Source organism: Helicoverpa armigera, chromosome 2 (assembly GCF_030705265.1).
Source record: "Helicoverpa armigera isolate CAAS_96S chromosome 2, ASM3070526v1, whole genome shotgun sequence".
Classification (NCBI taxonomy): Eukaryota; Metazoa; Arthropoda; class Insecta; order Lepidoptera; family Noctuidae; genus Helicoverpa; species Helicoverpa armigera.
The window spans coordinates 9,368,397-9,389,322 of NC_087121.1; the positions used below are offsets into that span (position 1 = coordinate 9,368,397).

The 20,926-nt window shown below is 38.4% G+C and overlaps 1 protein-coding gene across 1 annotated transcript; it reads right to left on the minus strand.

The window, feature by feature from the left end:
- Positions 1–929: 929 nt before the first annotated feature.
- On the minus strand, positions 930–20,157 carry LOC110377903 ((E3-independent) E2 ubiquitin-conjugating enzyme). Its single transcript, XM_064041461.1, has 26 exons — positions 19,818–20,157; positions 17,877–18,104; positions 16,224–16,466; positions 15,700–15,814; positions 15,115–15,246; positions 14,739–14,875; positions 14,169–14,341; positions 13,611–13,748; positions 13,314–13,515; positions 12,946–13,071; positions 11,994–12,094; positions 11,432–11,567; positions 10,937–11,023; positions 10,256–10,397; positions 9,642–9,661; positions 9,415–9,588; positions 7,964–8,053; positions 7,386–7,607; positions 6,940–7,045; positions 6,446–6,554; positions 6,029–6,124; positions 4,192–4,301; positions 3,685–3,929; positions 3,101–3,298; positions 2,541–2,691; positions 930–2,364 (listed from the first exon to the last, which is right to left on the minus strand). The coding sequence occupies exons 1-26, from the start codon at positions 20,040–20,042 to the stop codon at positions 2,030–2,032; spliced, it is 4,041 nt and encodes a 1,346-aa protein (XP_063897531.1). The 5' UTR covers positions 20,043–20,157; the 3' UTR covers positions 930–2,029.
- Between the last annotated feature and the right edge of the window lie 769 nt (positions 20,158–20,926).

Genomic DNA, 20,926 nt, shown 5'->3' on the forward strand with positions numbered 1-20,926 from the left:
CAGTGATCTGTTCATGGTAAAATATCCTATAACTTTTTAATTACAAACGGAACATCATTGATACTTGGCAACATGTTGGAGACACTTACAAGGTTTGTGTAAACGTGAAAATCTAGACCCCAAACTGCATACTTTAAGAACTAAGACCTAATAAGTGTATTTTACGTTTATATTTTTATCTTTTAAACCCTACGACTTTTTCTAAATCTGTTATTTAAACAAATATAAACAAATTCAAAACAATGTATGTAAAAATCTACAGCTCTCTATGTAAGCGCTTTATATGAAAACTAGCTAATGGCCAAACGTTCGCGTAGCGGAAACTTGAATTTCTCCGAAGTTTATGCATGCACTGATTTCATTCATACATAATCAATTATACACAAATACACACTAATTTTCGGACACATCTCTTTTCTTCCAAAGTCTATGGATTAAAAAAAGTTCCGCCAGGACAACGTTCGCCCAGCGGAATCTGTTTTTGGTGAATTTCTCCACAATGGCTGCATACACAAATTTTTATTTACCATACACAATTATAGGACGTCTTACACTAATTATCTGCATAATTAAAATCTTTGAATTCAACAACATTCCGCTGCGCGAACGCACACTCTTTTCTCTTGCTGTAAACAACCATTAGTTGTTTAGGGGAATACCCACATGAATCAACAGAGATAATAGTTATGTTAATAGTCTGTACTCGGGGGCTCCCCACCTGCTGTATATTCAATAATGTCAGAGCGACCAATGAAAATGGGCATTCGATTCAATGTATGAAATGGGGTCAAAGTATCGATCATAAAAAACATAGAACTGTTTTGTTAGGTAGGGTAGATTCTCCTTCGCCTTTATATCATGTTTTTATACAAATAAATATTCTTATTTATGGCCAAATTAATTTATAGGTTAAAAAATGAAAATAAAAATAATGTTGAAGAATTATTTATTTTTTTATAATTATACATAGTTGTCACTTATCTCGCGTACACAAGCGACAAAAGCCTTCCATAGCTCAATTGACTTTGGCATGAAGTTACATAGTATTTGTGCAGCCGCCGGCGCGGCGTGGCCGTATGGTATAATACTATAAGCACTAACGAGGAAGAATTTCTTTCTAAAACAAGATTGGATAGAAAATGAAAACTAAGTTCCAAAATACCACTAATTAAGCGCTTTTCACTGGATAGCACTTTCGATTTCCTTGTTAATATTAATTTTCGGGAAATGTAAAATTAATACTAATAATGTAGATATCACTGTTAGTAAGACTTTACTTTGTGACGCTCTTATTTGGTGAAGAAATGAAATTCAAACATCTACATGCACTAAACCTAAGCGTGTAAATTATTTTCAATAATTTCATAGATTGGTAACAAGAGAAAACAACAATTATTTAGGTATCGACAACATAGTGCAGTGGTGAGTCGACTATGCTAAGTGGTATGTACTGTCTGTTGGTACTGCGCCAATTTAACCACGACGGTCTTACTACATCATTATTACCATACAAATTAATGTTTCCCGCAATATAAAACAAAATAAAATAAAAACAAAACTATAATTACATAAAAATGAGTGAATGCATTTTTACACACAACATTACACATACATAAAATAGACATTGATGAGATACTCGTTATACTCGCACACCATTCCCTAATATTGATAAGTAGGAGCTTCAATCGTAAATATAAATAATATTGGAATCAGGAACTAAACGTTCTAGACGTTACATCTAACATTACCTGTCTTTATTTCATATCATAATATTAGTGTAGCAAATATTCGAACGACAGTAATAAGCTTCGCCTCGTAAAAAGTATGCAATTTCAATAAGTACTCATAATCTAAACATTATAACGTCGAATGTTGAATTAAAGTAGACATTACTTTGTAACAAATAAATAATATTAACTATGCATTAATAAATCTAAGAATCGTATTCGCATAAGATCGAACATTTCATTTAGAATTTGATTATCATTAGACGTTACGTGCCGGTGGCGGTGGGAGGCGGGGTGGGCGGCTATAAGGTGCAGGGCGGCACCGCGATGTCGTGGCGCCGCAGCGCCGCGCGGAACTGCTGCAGCGAGCTGCGCAGCGTGAGGCAGAAGCCGCGCGACGCCGGCAGCAGCGGGAACTCGGGCGCCGCGCCCTCGGCCTCCGCGCCCCCCTCGCCCGACAGCCGCACCAGCCCCTCCAGCCGCGAGCACAGCGCGCCCCCAGTGGCCCGGAGGTGCGTGAGGATCTCCTCGCGGAACGGCTCCGGGGGGTTCATCAGCATCTTGGTCATCGACTGCACTAGTTTCAACAGCACCATCTCGTTATACATGCGGGAGTTCTCCTTGCCTTGTTGAGTACCTGAATAAAGTAAATGGGTATTGTAACATTTTGGACACATAATATGTAGTTATGTGAACAATGAAGGTGATTTCAAGTAAAACTCAAATGTCTCCGTTTAAAAAAATCCATAACCAATTCTCTAATCTAATCAAAATATTTTGTGAAATTGCCTAACAATATGCAAAAATACATACCCTTCTGCTTCTCATATCCGGCCTCGTTGAAGTAGGGCTCCGCGTTGAGGATGAGGCCCTGCAGCGACACGATGACCTGCAGCAGCGAGCTGTCCTTGCCCCACACCTCCACGCCGCGGCCAGACCATGTGCCCAGCAGGGATACGCACACCTGACGATATATTAACGTATTAGTATAGAAAACAACACATGACCTACTACTAAAATCTAAAAATATTGCCACATCAGACTCCCTGTTGTTTTGAAAGTGGGGAAAAAACATCGACAGTTTTACTTGAAGCAATGATTAAGAATACGTATTTTCCATCGCGCTACAGGGACAATAATGTAGTTTACTGGTTTTGACAAAAGACTCTAACAACATCAAATATTACTAAGGTTCACTTTTCTTACGGATAGTAACTTAGAAATCGAACCGGCTGTTTTATTATTATGTTCAAAATTTTTTTTTCCCGTACACGTATTTTTGGCTGGCTCACTGGCACTCATCACTGGCTTTCTGCTGCATACTTTTACAATGTCTACCCAACATCAACATAGCTGTGAGAAGTATGTCCTACCTTGCCGTCCTCATACAGGTTAGGGTTGAGCCGATCAGTGCAGTAGGAGTGATAGTGGCAGAGCGGCGGCGCCCGCGGGTACTCGCCGCCGAGCTGCACGTCGAACACGAACAGTCCGCCCTCGTACGGCGTCTTGCTGGGCCCGGCGATCATCACTGACAGCAGGTCGATGCGGTCCTCGTAGCCGCGGACCCATACCTGACGAAAGAAGATAGAGTTAATAATATGGTTATTATAGGTGCTTAGCGTATTCGCGAAAGTCATGTATTGCATGCAGTCAGCAGTTCTCGTGACTTCTCATGACATGAAAGCAGGAGTTGAACAGACGGCGGAGTTTTTAGTGACGACAAAGTCCACATAACCACCCCGTTTTTTCCTAGCGCTGCGCTGGTGGTATGCATAGGCATTTTCGCCGCTTAACAAAAAAAAAAGTGTCAAGCAAATGAGGGAACTATTTTCTGTTGGAGAAAGAATCCTAATATGTTGCAAAAAGGTGCTTTTGTCCTAGCTCATGTTTTATTCAGTCTGATATCTGTATACAGAAGCCCCCATTTCCTTCTAACAGTCTTGGCAGAACCACTCACCCCTGGTGGCAGATCACTCTTGAGCAACTTGATCTCCCTCTTCACAGCCGAGTAGAAGGTCCGGGGCTCGGACGGCTGCAGCATGGACAGGCGGAACCGGTGCGCGGCGGGGGCTGACTCCAGTATGCAGAAGCCCTCGCCTCCCTCCTTGTTGTCTTCGGGGACGGCTGCGGGGCTGGCCGTGTCCATCTCTGCTTCATCAGACCCTTCTGCCGTGGCGAGGGGAGCTGTGTCGGTACTGCTTGCTGTATAGTGGAGTAAGATGAATTTAACAGTGTGCAGAGTTAGCAGTGTTAGTTAGGAAGATACTGATTTTATTTTGCAGTTCACTACGCACATCCAGATAAAAGTAGTATTTATTTACCCTTCCTCGATATATGAGGTATCTAACACTGAATTCTTTTTTACATAGGTTGAATAGTTCCTGAAATTACCGCGTGCAACAAGTAGAGAAACAACTCTCCAGTCTTATAATATTATTCAACTGTTACTGAATGACTATCTTACCAGCGCCTTCAAGTTTTTGCGCCGTGGCGGTAGTTGCGTCTTTCACATCAGCTGTCTTGGACTCCGCCTTATCTTCCTCCGCCAAGCTCACCACCAGCGCTCCATATTGACTATAACATTATCACCCATGTTAGGTCACTATATTAGTACATACTTACAGGTATATGGATGATTGAGATGTCAAAAAAAGTTAAATCTCCATTTAACTAGAATTTAAAAATAAGTAATACAACCAGGACTGGCTAGTTGCATCTACACTGAAAAGTTTTCCTAGAAAGGCAGCAAAGAAGTATTACATTATACCAAGAAATAACTGATGGGTGTTTGTTAGTTACAAAAATAATATACATAATGCTACGAATCTTACTGATATTGGATGCGTTACTTATGTTTTAAAATAGTATAATGCAGTAATTGGATCAATTGTTACGGGGGCAGCGATGGTTTTACTGGGTAAAGTAGTACCATGCATATCTGGTTAAGAGGGGCTTACAAAACGGGTTCGAATTGGGCCTTATTTCGCTATGACGAAATTTTTAATTTACAAACTTTACCTAAAAATACTTTTTGGGAAAATGAAAATAAATAAATTATTGAACATGGCGTGCATTTTCGTCATAGCAAATCAGATGCTAAGGGCCTTATCTCAACACTTACATTAAACAAATATATAGGCTATACAATACAATAATATGAAATCTAACAATCGGGTTAAATCGGATATCAGAGAAATTAAGTTACCACTTTTTACAGAGTCATCTACAAAAAGAACAAAAAAGTAAATAAAATAAAAACAAAGTAAAAAGTGTTACTCTAGCGACGAAACAAAAGTTTCTCTAAATAGTACTGAAATATGGATGTGTCTATGGTGTAGAAGGAGTGGCTTGGTTGGGGCACTTCCATGCCTCCATGTGAGATTCTATGACTGTGATCAAAGGATAAACTGCATTCATTTATAATAGGAACTTCTTTGAGGTAAACTCATACAACTGTTTGGACTAAATACTCCCATGCACTGTATATTTGAATGGAGTAAAGGCATCTATGCAAGGAGAAACATTCTTAAAAATATAACCCTTCTCAGCAGTCGGGTAAATACCAGTCCTTTATATAAAGAATCCAAACTACATCTATTGGATGATTTGAGAGAATTTGTCGTTTCTACTAAAATAAACATGACAAAACATAAAAATTACAAAAGTATATAATTGTTATTATTTTTATATTTGTTTAACATAAGTATAGAGCTACCGATGGAAGGAGCATCATACTGTGCCATTTTGTTAAATATTTGACTAAGATGGGCACAGCTGTATTTTTTGTGCATAAAGAACATTGACTTAATTATTTTAACTTTTTTTGTTACTTACATATGCAACCTCAATTCACTTTAAATCTAAAGAAACAGTATCTATATTCCAGTTAGTGTATGTACATTTTCATGAATACGACATCGAGTAACGACACAGTACGACACGTAATGAAATGCATAAAATTAAAATAATAAACCAAAAATATATGTACAAATTAACGAAATTATAAGTAACAAAAGCTTATTGGGTTTCTGTACATGATCATAGTAAATATGTAGGTATTAATCGGCAACTATTCTTATAAAAAATCTTATTGCGAAAGGCACCGATTGTCAAGTGGAATGATGACAAAAAATGCAACATAAAATATATCAGCTGTATAAAGTTAAGAGCAGTTTACATGTGTGCATGTATGCAGCATTCGTGTATGTTTTTTTTAAGTGTGAGCAAAGCAAACACATGTACAGAAGCCCAAAAATAAAATAAAAAATTAAATGAAAATAAAATCAATAAAGGAGGCTCACACTGAAAAGTGGTAGACTAAGTTCTCCTCAGAGCCGTTTGTGTTTTGTTTTTTCATTAAGCTGTTAAGGAAATCGGCCAACTCTTGCGGCCTTCTCCTGCGAAATAAATTATATACCTTTAATAAATTATAAAGGCGTGGAAATATACCTACTATTTGTATTGTCAAATTAGTGAATTTGAAAGTGCCAGAGTGCAGAACTAATATTCAATTGTATAATCAAAATTTTGCAGCAGGACTTACGCATAAAGAAAATAAACTACAAAACCAATTTTATTTTTCCGTATTTTTTATATTATCTGAGATAGAAAAATCCAGCCTTGCACAAAAAACTTCTCAATTCTTCTTTAGAGTGCTGTGAAAATTAAAATTAAGTAATAATTTTAACATGGTAATGTTATACAATGCATTGACTGACCGACTGACTTCCGTGTGAGCTTTGATGAGCTGCGCGTGTATGAGCGAGCACAGCTTGTAGCACACATTCTTGCCGGGCCCGGGCTCGCCTTCTGCTGATTCTGTAGACGCTGTCAACATACTTTATACGTTAGATACGGGCTACGAGAACTTACATTAAAAATTAGAATAATATTTTTTCTTTTACAGCAAAACTGTTGTAATATTTTCCCTTCAAGAACTACAGGTAAAAAGACGTGTAAAGGGGTCAAGATTTTATTTTTACTTCTGAATTAATTTTTGTATTTCTCGAAGACAAAGAAAATGCATCTGTCTTTTTGAGATTTTGTGATCTAAAAATTAAACTTGGAGTATTTTCTAGTAGAATATGTACGTAACAATTGATTCATATCTCTTTACTTAAACTTGAAAGGAAGTTAATTTCATGTATACTTTGATCAGATGGAATTGAAACACTTGGGTATGTATTTGATTTGTTAGTGACAGTATACTCACGATTTTCACTAACAGCATTATCTTGTGGCACAACTGAGTCGGAACTGGTCGCCTGAGCAGCTTCTATGTTCAGATGCAGTTGCTTCTTTGACATACTACACTCCACCTGCAAGTTATAGCTATGTTTGATTTCAACTGTATTGACATCCAAATGAAGGGCGTATTCAGGGGAAAGAAGCTCCAACATAATTTACTGAAGACATTTTAACATTAATTTTGAGGGAGGAAGTCTCTGTTCAGCTGTGGGCATTCTCAGTTCAGCTTTGAGGATGTTGTAACTGCTTTTACAATGATGAGGGCAGTTTTATAGTCCCAGGTATATATTTTTGGGAACTGAGTCCCAAGTTCAATAATCGTATTCTGCAGGATTTTACTTTCAAAACAGTTGTTTTAAGAACGTTTATGTTGTTGAAGAAATTGAATCTAAGTCGACTTATCGCACCGACCTGCATGGGCTCCACAGTGACATTCGCCGTGATGATGGGCCGGGTGCCATCAGCAGCCTTCTCCAGCTCATCGTCCACCATCATGGGGTCCGGCGAGGGGGGAGCGGCGGGCGTGGAGGGGGGGTCGCTGGGCGCGAACAGACGTTGCAGCTGTTCGTGAACGCGACGCTCCCCGGCGCGAGGGGTGATCGCGCCGCGTTCTCTTACGCGTTCTAGAAGACCCTGGATGAGGAAAGAAGTATGAAATAGGGAGATCCAAGAGTGTTTTGTATGTTAGGGCGTTTACTTAATTTTGTTACTCAATTTTTTTATTGAATTCGAAAATTTTGTGATGACTTTGTGATTTTCAAATCGAGATATTTGTCGCTTATTTTTATTATCTTCGATTTTGGGTTTATATGGTTGGATATTTTGGAATTTTGGAAGCCGACCCCAACATAGTTGGGACAAAGGCTCGGAGGATGATGATGTTAGGATATTTTGTATGATCTAACACTTATATTTTTAATAAATTGTACTCCATTTTATTATTTTGGTGTGTAGAATATGCATACTGTCGATAGCATACGATAGCTTACCAAAAAGTGATCCTCATGGAAGAAGGACGTTCCCATTAGTCTGTCTAAGAACCGGCAATCTTTGTACAAGTTTAACAGCTTGCGCATTATCTGAAAATAAACGACACCTTTAGAAAGCCATTGTAAACATACATGTTCAGTATCACATACACTAAATATTTCTTCCAGCACAGATTTCAAGACAACAATAATTTTACTGAAACCAAATAGTCGGGATTATTCTCGCTACATTTAACATACACAAGGTACGAGGGGGAAATAAAAATAAAACACAACACGAATTATTATAAAATATCAAAGACATTCTCTTCTAAGCTGAAATAAGATACAAAACATAAACAAAAATAATTATTAAAATCCTATATTACAATCAAAAAGCAATCGATAAAAATATTCACATAACAGCCAGGCTCCTAATCTCCTTCAAAAAAGTCGCTATTTTCGAAGTTTTAAACTTTTTAGTTTAAAAATACACTGAGAATAGCGAATTTTCTGCTCGGTTTTCAACGCGACCACGTTAAAACAGCAGCAATCGGCCTAAACAATCGATAAGTTACCGGATCGACCGATAACGCCGTATTTTACGTCCAGTTGAAATTCTACCCTTATATTCAATATGTGCAGAATATGACACGTGGATAAAAGTGCAGCTACTGAAACCTTAGCTACATAAATAGTTGACGAAACTACTACTATATTTTATAAAGCAGTGTTCGATCTTTGCATTATTATAACAATGTGTGAACGATTCTATAACATGCAGCACTACTGGGGGTTTGTTCTGCAAAAATGTATGAATGTTCGCGAAATCACACACCGGCCCGTCCAAGTATAAATTTGACATGCTGAGATAGAATCTAGAAGGGAAATATCGCAGGATGCTTCGAGATGTTTCGAAATCTGTATGATTGTGCAAATGAAATGACCTCTAATGTGAAGCATTGAAGCTATTTTGAATTAGTAAAAGCTATGGTTAAAAATTTAGCTCCGTAGTCCCACCGTCTCGCCAATCAGTTCTCGTTGCTGAGCTCGCCGTGTTGACATGCCGAAGCATCCTTGTCAAATATCTTGTCGGAATATATTAAAATTGAATTAAAATTACTTGGAATAGACATGACGACTGAAAATAGCTAATAATATATGAATAGTAATTTTAGATTAACATCAAAATATTGGATATCTAAGTTTTATCTCTACCATAAAATATCAATGAAGATACAGCGTGTTCTTTTGTGGGACTTCGCTGTTTAGTACTTTTAAGAAAATATGACATACAATCCCTCAATCGTGGACACCCATATTTCAGTTTTCTTTATCATTCTTTATTCTTTATTAAAACAAACTTGTCCACTTTTTTAGTATGTGTGTATTTTATATTCATCATTTTGTCCCGTTATCGTCATGTCTATTATTTGACTAGAGACTTGCTTACGGGCCGGCTCGGTGCCTACCTCTGGCGAGTGCAGCTCGGGGTCCGCGCAGAAGGCGTGGAGCAGCGCGACGTCGGCGCGGAAGAGCCTGTGCATGAGCGCGGCGAGGGGCGGACGCGACAGCTGCGGCGCGGGGCGGGGGTCGGAGGGGTTGCGAAGCCACCTTAACAGAGATAGTAGTTGTACCTCTTGGCTCTGTAAGGTGGGATGCTTAGCGCTCCTCAATCGACACGCGGCTATGTGCATGCCGCTACAGCTGGCGCTGCTACTGCAATACAAATTATGTTATGTCATACTCATCATCCTCCGAGCCTTTTTCCCAACTATGTTGGGGTCGGCTTCCAGTCTAACCGAATGCAGCTTAGTACCAGTGCTTTACAAAGAGCGACTGGTCTGGGTCAGGATCCCTGTCACAACTCTCCGATCGACCGAGAGTTGCTACCTAATTGCTACCAGCTACCATTAGTTGCTACCCTCGTGGTTTTGAAGATATTCAGCATCTAAAGGTGACAGCCATTCTGATATCAGAATGGCTGTCACTTTTCCCAGTGTGAAGAAACGGTGCAAAAGTATTGAGTTTTTTTTTTCACAAAGAGTTGCTACCCCCAGAATTAAATTTTGGACCACATCGATTTCATGGATAAAAAGATATTTTAAAAAAATGTTTTTGCGCCTAGCAAAAATAAATTAGCCAGTGTATTTTGATTATGTGATTCCATATTATTGCTATTTCATCGTATTAAAGCCTTTTTTACTTTACAGATACATACATATTTTTTTTTATTTTTAGCATCACCTTTTACGCAAACAGATATGTTATTTTCCTTTGTAGCTATAATTAGTTGTTAGTGGTGGTACATACATGCAGGCGGCGGCTGGTCGGGCGGCGTGGGCGGGCGCTCGGGCTCGGGCTCGTGCGCGGAGCTCTGCGTCTCCCACGAGTCCTCCGAGCCCGAGCCCTCCGAGCCCCACAGCTCGCCCTCCTCGCTGTCGTACTCGCCCACCTGTGTCACGTAACACATGCATCGTATAAATAATAATAGTCAAAGAAGAAGAATTTATTCACGTAAGACATACACTTTGTGACAAGCAAATCTCTTTAGAACATCAAACCAATCTTTTGCGAAACATTGCCAGGGAAAACTAACTGCGGATTTCTTTAACCTATTTCTAAATAGAGATAATGATTACATAATTTCTATATGTTAAAATTCTATCTTTACCTAATCGCAAGTTAATGAATAAATAGATCACAGAAATCCATTATAAAACAACATCGCCGCTTCTCGCGGGGGCCAACAGCTACAAGAGTCGCGAGTAAGTAATTACATCTTAATAATCTAAGCTTGATTGGAGGATGATAACTACTGTAATCCAAGTGGCTGACCTTTTTTCTACGATAATACTAAAACCTACACAATATACACTAAAAAAAACATGATAAATGCACTTTACATAAACCTATATTACTACTCTTATAATGAAACAATAAACATAATGATTTGTTTGAAGAAGAGAGTATTGCTTGAACCTGTGGTGTTACCTTGTAGAGATCTTGCGGCCAGCACATGCTCGTGTGCCCGTCCACCCACCACACCTTGACGCGACCAGACGGGAAGTTGTCAATCACCTGCGGCAAACGATTAGATTTATTATCAATCATAACACTCGCCCCAGTCGTTGCGATTACATGAAGGACAAAAACGCTCTTTCAAACTAGCGCTTAGCAAAACCAAATGTATACGCGAGACAAATTTCGAGTAAAAAAAACTGTTGTATGGTCAATTGTTACCGAAAGAAAAATCCGCTAATACGAAAGCGCTGTAATTGCTCAAGTCTCCAAATAAATCCTTTCCGATTTTCTTTTCTTTTCCTTAGGACTGTCTTGGAGCCACGAATTCGACCTTTCATAAGCCATGTCTGGGCAAAAAATTCAAAATTGTATATACAAAAAGCAAAACAAATCTTTTATTCTATAAGGACACTTACGGAATCATGGGGTCAAAGTTTTGTATTAAACTAAAATAAAATTACTCACCTGTCCAGCAGTACAATTGGCATCTTCCCCGGTGAAGTTGGCGACCCTAATGACGACGGTACCGGGCCGGTACTGGAAGTCAGGGTGGTCCTTCAGGTCGTACACGCTCACCTCGCTCTCGTGCAGCATTTGTGGACTACGAGAGAATATAATCAGGTCAATATTATAAACTTACATTATAAAGAGGTACTGTTGTGAAGCTAAAGATCCCCCGGTAGACATATGCTGTAAGAACTTCCACCGGCAAACTAGTTATACTGCTAGAAAATTAAATATGTTTGAAAGTAAAAAACATAACGATATCAATAAATGGTAAATAAGTATGACATTCAAGGTTCATAGGAAGCACAATGTTATATAGAGCTTTTGTTTCCGTTTTTCTTCTTGAAGATGGTTACCTATGGATAGTATAATCACAATGCTATCTTTTTCTAGAATACAATTCAGGCCACCAATACAAAAGATGGTGAAATGGAGAGACAAACTATGTAGCATGCTTGATCACCTATTCTTTTAGTAAATGATCCATTTTACTATTAAATACATATAAGGGGTAACTCACACTGGCTCGTCGGCACTGGTATATGTGCGGTACCAGTGCACGATGGCCGTCCTGCCGTGGTGATCCACGCGCTGTACCACGCCGTACTCTCTGTGCTTCAGCTGGTAATCAACAACAATAGTTAGAAGAAACATCAGCTAGGTAAGACAGGTTTAAAGCTAATCTATTTTTATTTTGACATTCAAAGAATCATCATCATCTTCTGAGCCGTTTCCCAAGTATGTTGGGGTCGTTCGAAGAATCATCCACATAATAATAATGATTGTAAACGATCAAGTTTGTATGTATGGATGTTTATAAAGCCATGTATTCACTGAGAAACAATTGTTTATAAACACTGTTTCAGAAACAAAATCTACGTGTTTCTGAAACAAATAATTTTGTTTCAGAAACATATAATTTTGTTTCTGTAAACACTACGTGTTTATCGAATGTTTCTGTGCTCCCCACCCGTGGCGGGGAGCACAGAAACAAATCAGTTGCGCAACATGTGCATACAAGTGTGGACGCGTGTTTCATTTGTTTATAAACGCCAAATAAATGTCTTCATAGCAAGTAATTTATCTTTTATTTTTCTTTTCTTTTTACTAGAAATGGACTTATGCAAATAAATGTAGGCACCACACAACAACACTACTTCCTCGGGCGACATATTGTAAACATCTGACGGTGTGGACGGCAGTTTCCGAAACATTGTTGCTGTAAACATCTACGTGATGTTTCAGAAACTGTGTATCTGAAACATTGTTTCCCAGTGAATACGTGGCTTTACTTTTTCACGCAAAAGCTACTCGATGGATATATGTTACCTAAATTACTTCTATTATCCCTGTCCGTCAAGTAGTTCCCTCGGGACGCGAGTGAAACCGCTATTGATAGCTAGTGTAAGATAATAACAAAAATATCGAACACGAGTTACTAAAGGAATTCAACAACTGTAAAAGGAGCTTACCTGTTGATTCTCTTCGACGTTAGCCGCCCCGCTGACCACGAAGTCGCCGGGGAAGCACTCCTGCCCGTCTAAGTGATGGATCGGATACAGCTGTGTGGACGGAATGCCCATTTCTATTGTACCATCCTGTGAACAACGGTACTTTTGTAATTACACAAACATAATGCTGCCTTTCTCAGGGAGAGGAAACATAGAGACCCTTTTTCTCGCTGTGGGTGGTTTGGAAGGGAGAGTCTTCTTGTGAAACTATTTAGCAGAAAAACTTACTTTTTTCGACGAATCTTGCAGCTTCACACACAAATAAGGCTGCTTTAGTTACTAAAAATGACTGGTTCGGTGCGCTTGAGTCGCTTGTACCCAGCACATACCTGCCACACGACGTTAGCGCGGCTGGTGGTGTGCAGCGTCTCGACCACCACGCGGTCGCCGAGGCGCGGCGGCGGCGCGGGCGGGGCCCTGCGCACGGTGCGCTTGAGTCGCTTGCCGCGTAACAGTCGTACTGCTAGTTGAGGAGATCTCTTGCCGCGGGCTGATGCCGCTGAGGAGCAACGGGATGACCATGTTGCACCGCTAGGGAAATAGGAACAAGATAAAACCGTCAAAAACACAATCTTTACACGACTTGCTAAAACCTTGCCATTTACCAGTCAAACAAGCACACTTACCTGTCAGTATCACTGCCATCGCTGCTGGTGTTCTCCCAGTTATCGGAATCATCGTCGTTGAGCGCGGTATCAGACTTGCTATCACCATTCAGCAGCGAGGAGTCTTCGCGCGTCGGCTCAGGACTGCGGACGTGCGATCTAGTTAGCGTCGACAGTGTGATGATCAGAGGGTCCCTTAGTGTTAACTGTTTCTATACTAGCTTTTTAAGCAGCAGCTCATTTTTTTTTGTGTAAAACTACACAGTGTCGCAGATAAATGTCTGATATGTTATGGGTTAAATTCTCAATTTTTTTTTGGACAGGACACTTTTAAACAGGTAAAGAAAAATATTAAAATGTGGACTTCAAACCATTACGTATTTTAACGTCCTTTTAAAGACAATCAGTTCAATCTATGAATTTCATTTTTTTATGAATTTCAATCATAACTAAAGTGTGTATTCATTTTGTATAAAATCGCTACACCTAATTCTTTCATCTAGAAATATATTTATTTTTACAAATCCAATATAAAAGCCAGCCCCTCAAAGCAGCAAAACCATGACACCCTCAACAGACCTGATTCCGGAATCATTCTTCTCCTCAGTGGCAGTATCCTCCTGACTGCTGGCCATGGGCAGGGAGACGTCCCCGATGGGCTCTATCTTGATGCTGGGGCAGTTCGAGTCCATCTTCAGAGCGTCGTCGAGAGATTCCAGTTTGTCGTCTCCAGCGTCAACGTCCATGTCGTTCTAGAATGAATAGATTTTGTACAACCCTTTTCTACTCCCCCTATATACACCCTTTACTCTTCCTATACATCCCCTTATTCCCCTTATATACTCCCGTTACCCCCTTTATATAACCCCCTCATTCCCCTTATATACTCCCCTTATGTACTCCCTTTTCTCCCTCTATGTACACCTTTTACTTCTATTTACCACTTTATACCCCTGATATACTCAATTTACTTCAATGATATACTCCCTTTACTCCCCTTATGTACTCCCTTTATTCCCTCTATATTCACCCTTTACTTCTCCTATATTATATATACCACTTTATTCAAGTGATATAGCCCCCTTATATACTCCCTTTACTTCCCTTATATACCTACTTTCCTATGGTGGGAGGGAACTTATAACGTACCTCGTTAGACTTAAGCTTGCGGTGTGCGGAGGCGCGCTTCTTGGGCCGCGAGGGCACGTGGTCGGACGAGTTCGTCTCGGTTTTAGACGGCTTCTTTGTAGGCTTAGTCTGTTTACGGAGATTCCTGTAGCATTTACCTGGGTGGAACATGTACACACGTAATTTCATTTTCTTTTTTTCATTTAAAATTCATTAAAAGAGGACAACAAAATCATTCAGAATATTATCTTATCTGTATGGCAAAGGAAAACGCAATAAGTTGCTAGGGTAAATTCTTTTAAATTGCTAAATTGGAAGCTCTAACCGCCATGTACTGATAAGTTTATCGTAAAAACATCTTGTTAATACATAAAAGATAAGTTAAGCGACAACTTACTTTGTTGTTTCCTCCATTGCTTCTTGCTTACAAAGCTATCTTCTGGGCCAATAGTGAGGAAGTTCCTGTCACCGACTTGCAGAGTGCACGGCTCGAATACGTTCAACAACTTCAAATTCTTCAGATCTTCACCTGTTGGGAGTTTATTAAGATAACGTATTTTTATGGCGATATGGTATTACACAAGTATGATTCTCGACCAATGCACTGGCAGTTAGGCAAAGCTTGGCGAGAATGCATGAAGTCGACACAAATAACAGTATCTAGTAATGCAGATAGTATTGGAAAGTTATCAAAGTTATTCAAACGTTAACTTCCCAATCTGGGCTTCGTTATAAGCACGACTCGATGAGGCATCTTTAAATCGAAACAAACCTGTACTTTTTGAAAGTCAAAATGACCCTAACGCTTCAGGTGGACTGTAAGAGTGAATAAGACTCGTACTGGCTAAAACCCGATTTTTTTCTTTCTTGATTTCAAGTAGCACGGTAACTTTTTCTAAAATAAACAACAAGACAAGTCTTCTCCTATACTCGAGCAAGTGACAGAGAGGTACCTACTATAGGAGCTATGACTATGACATACCTTCGACTAGGAACTTGGGCTGCTGCGGCGTGGAGGGGTCGGTGGGGTGCGTGCACAGCGCGCGGCACTGCCAGTGCACGCTCACGCTCTCCGTCATCACCGCCTCCACGGTGAACTGAACAATGAACATAGAAGATAGAAAAAAAATTATAGATCAATTTTGTTTGAACCTTGTTATAGTTAATATTTTTATTTTTACTTGATATGAAAGCAATCGCTTCCATTTAGGCTGCTGCAATGTGTAGAAATGATCAATTAATTTATTGGTTTATAATCTATAATGTATTAATTAAAATTGGAATCCGCAAATAATGAAATCGCAAGAAAATGAAGATTGAGAAACAAACTGACTGAGAGTCTCTGCACTCAATACTAAATTCCGTATGTTATTCGGGAGGTAAATCGCAATACAATATAGGACCCAGGTTAAAGAAGTTGGAGAGTTTACAGACCTTATTACAAAATTCTTATTGCATTTCAAACATTTTACAAGACAGACAACCAATGTAATCGGTATACCTTACCTTATGATCATGCATCTTATGTTTCCTAGCGGCCTTCATTTCCTTGGTGATGTGGAGCCAGTTGGCGGAGTCGAGCGAGCCCAGCGGGCCGTACACCACCTGTCCCGGGTAGAACTCTGACGAGGAGTAGGGAGTGGACCGGCGGCGACGCATCGAGTAGTCTTCCAGAGGACACGTGTCGAGGTCGGGGTATTCGAGGCGGGACCCCTCGGCTGATACTAAGCGGAGTTTGCTGTGTACCGCCTGTGGGACAAACAAATGAACGTTATTGTATTTGTTGCAGCTGTATCTAGCTATTCTTCTGAAGAAACTATAATCTTCATGTCAAATTAATTTTAATCGTTTGCTGTTTAGTCAGATTTTTTTGGGTAATGGTATTGTATTGGTTATGTAGAGGAAAGGAGACTACAGGGAAATTGGAGTTTAAAATATTGGTGGTCAGACCAAAAGGGAGATGATGTTTAAGGAATCTTTTTATGTTTAGGGGAAAGGTACGAAAATAAACTAGGCAGGAAAAGAATACGAGTAAGTATTACCGCTGAAATCAGTTTTACAAAACTGCAGTTTCGTAATAATGAATGAGTTCAATAAATATGGGTCCGCCAATAATTTTGTCGGCGAGATATTTTCCAGCATAACATTATGCTATAAAATTAAATCACCCTTTATTTAGCCCACCCACGTCACATTGCAATGACGTCACAGAGTATATTCACTGTTTAACTTTAATTAAAGCAGACAAGAGCATGAGATTATTAATCTCTAATATTCTTTACCCTCAACTCTATAATTTTAAAATAATAGTGTTTAGTACTTCATATTTGATTGAGAGTTCTGGCAACATATTCATTAAGTGGAAACCCTTATGTTATTCACTTAAAGTTACAAAGTACTTATCATTATTTATGATTGATGTGTTAACAAAACAGATACTCAAGTTTAATTTAGTGATGATTAAAGTCATATTAACTTCTATTTGTAAACCCTAATTCTATGTAATAATCAAAATAATTAATTGATAAATTGTACTTCAACAAAATACATGCATATTACTGCCAGCATAAATAAATGATTTTGAATAAAATAAGCAAAATGCATAGCATAGTTATACAAATATGGAATGGCCCATGATTACTATGTTGTACCATAAGTTCTTTAACAATAGCTTGTACATAAGTGTACCTACAGAATGCACATGCATAGCACAAAGTCATCTGCATGAACTAAAAACGAAGCAAAGCCCACACACAGGAAAGTCACATATGGCCAGTAATTTATAAGTCCCATATACCTATTTATAAGCCCATAAATAATTTTTAGTGTAAACAATTTCTATTTTCATCAAAAAGGTGCTGTTGTTCAAAGTTGCCTCAAGACATTTTGCATTGTAAACTAAGTAGCACTCTACCTTCGATCTAATCAAAAATCTATAGTACCTAAATGCTATGAGAAAAAATATTGTGAACTCATCCCTTCTTTAGGCATATCTTGAGATAGATTGATACAAAGATTAGGCTGAATACAGCTTTCCTTTTTAAAATTTAACATAAATTATGATGAAGGTTAAAAAAATTATTAACTTAATTAGTGGGTAGGTGCTTTTCTGAGGTAAAATCAGAAAAGATCAAATAAGAAACATATTGGTTTTCTTACCTTAGAAGTCCCAACCCAGGAATCGAGACATACAGCCAAATCAGGCGTGAATTCTTCTAAAGGCTGGAGCCTTTCACTAGCAACACTGGGTATGACATGCTTGGTGCCTACAATCTGAAGGGCTGCGTTCATGATGATGTCTCTGCAGTAGCCTCTCTGCGTGTCCTTGCCAGCGATGAGACGGCGGACTACATCTCCGGGCATCAATGAGCGATCTGCTAAGCCAACCTGGGTAATAAGAAAAGTATTACATAATCACACTTGAAGGGTTGGGTTATTCATAGCCTATTAGTATTATTACATAGTTCTGCAAATAATTGATGTGAAAAAATGTACATATCATTAGTGAAGGTGGACAGTAAAACTCATACATACATTCGTCTACATACTAAGTTGCCACCGCCTGATGCTTCCAAACGGAAACCCCACAGGGCTTGTGTAGTCCCCCGTCACAAAACTGTTTTTGCCTCTCGACAATTTTATATCTCTGGCTCTATTATTTATAACAAAATTAATAAAATCTTAAACATTATCAAATTAAATAAACATGAGGTTAAAAAACGACTCACTACATGGCTTCTAAAACAGAATTACGAAGACACTGAAAAATTATTACCCAACAATAAGTAACACACCACACTAACATACATAAAAACACACACAACTTTTTCATAACACTCACTCACTTTAAATCTTTTATTGCTTGCATTTGTCATAAACAGTATTTCAAACATGTATATATAAAGTTACATGCTCCTTCTGTTTTCTTGTAATTTTACTTTTAATCTACTAGCCTTAGCTTTTGTTTTCTTAAGTTAAAAATACGGTCGAACACTGACTTCCAAAATACAGGTCTGCCTAGTTTGGAAATCAGGGTTTAACAAGTAATTTGTACTACCAATTCTGTACCTTAGTTCTAGACAAAAGCAATGTACAAATCCATTGGTGTTCAATAAAGAATTATTATTAAAGACATTGCATCTCAGTTTGATTTATATTTAAGTACAAAGAGCTTTTTGGCATTGATAAAGCACAAAGTTATTTTGCTAGTTTACTGGCGGATTCCAAATGGAAAATCCCAAATACACTTCCTGACATGCTTATCAAATAAATAAAAAACAAGTTTACTTTACTCCTGCTTATTATTAATTAGAGGGTATGAGGAAAAAATTTGAAAATTTTTATAAAAGTCGATTTTTATAGTGATGTTATTCTTTTTACAGTATTATACTTATCAAGGATAAATTATTTTATATCAGAGATTCTGCAGCAAGACCACACCCTCATCTCGACAAAAACATGACTTTAGGAGCATAAGAATAGTTCCAGACATTGTCTCTAGGATTATCTTGTTAAAATAAAATCCTTGCTCAGTTTCATCCTTCATAAATAAGTAAAAAGATAACAAAGCTTCAGGAAAGCTACATTTTTTATTATTATTTCCATTAAAACTCAATTGCGTTACTGCTTTAAGAGCAGTTTGCAGTATCATATTTTTTACAGTAGGTAGGTACCATGTGGAAACCAATTTAACATTGTGCTATTAAACTCCAGAGTCATGATTCAAGTTCATGGTCAATATTTAATTCTAAATAGATGGTCTTTTTGTATTGGTGTATTAACAGAATAGTTTTTGCCATTGCATTGTTTGAAATTTAGACAATATCAAAATTTCGTTGTTGGGTGCTGACTTTTTTTTATTAAGGGTAGTATGATTCTTGTAAATTTTAAATTTAATGCCTAATTTCTGTCCTCAAAAACGTATTGAAGGACAAATCCTAGATTAATTGAGTTATTCGAGAGGATTCGCGTCAACCCCGGTCCAGGGGTTGTTGTACTCGCAAGTAGCGAGAACAAGAAATATCCTCTCAGTACTTGGGTGCGCAAGTGCCAAATACCGCGTGAGATCTAATACATTATTCTGTGATCGCCCTTGCTTACCGACTTCTCGGATATGACTCGCTCGGTGCCGGAAGGATGCCAGACAACACGAATTTCGCCTTTTTGTATAGGTGTTTCAATGTCGCTCTCTTGATCGCTGGAGTTGGCTTCATAGTTCTCGAGTACCAGACCGAAGACCACTTGACCGCGATTGTTGATTTTATACACTTCATCCTCGTAAAAATATTGAAAGTCAGTCGGCGAACCTGGATTTTGCCCCGCCATATTGACGGGAATTATCTAAAGACACAAATAATTTTGTTTTTTACGTGATTATGTTCTTTCTGACAGCTGATTGCAATGTGTGGCGCATGCGTCAATAAATTATGCAAGGAAAACGCCATCTTGCGGGTTTTTTGTAAAGTATTCCGGCGTTCCGTTTCACTTTATTATTGTTTTTATAATTTTATCTTCAAAATAGTTTATTATTGTTATCGTTATTCAGTTAACATTGACTGATACCTAATCTCTTCGCTGGCGTTGACCGGAATAATTTATTTAGGAAACAAAAAAAATGGGTTATCTTTCAAAGTAAGAATCTTGAAATTGATTGCGGGACTGTGCTGTGATCAAATAGCAATCAAAAGATTTTAGACTTACCGCAACAGGATATCAGTTTTAAAATCCTTATTTTGAATATATACGAAAGCCTTATTTTGCGGTTCCTTGCATTCGCAACATCTCGGCTCTCAAATAATGGGATATCGTTCAAATGTATACCTACCTCATATCAAGCGTTTCCCGCCAAAATATTTTTTGTAGTACCTACTGACACAGTCAAAAACCATAGCGAAAGAAGTATCTGAGTACTCATAACTTTATTCAGCCCCTGATCTAACCAGAAGAATTAGGCATCGCGATCGTTTCGTGAACCGATGAAGATGATATTTTTATTTTTTTGAAACTGTCCCGAAATGTCTACCACATTAATATGATTTACTTAGTTTTTTCTCACCGATAAAGTTAATCTGAATCGTGTACGCATGACCATAGATTCATCATTCTTGCTGACTTTCACCAATCATTATAAGGGCCCTAGGGATCATAATTATAAAACTATGGCAATATAATCGACCTCTAATTCACCTCACCTATTAGATAATCAATAC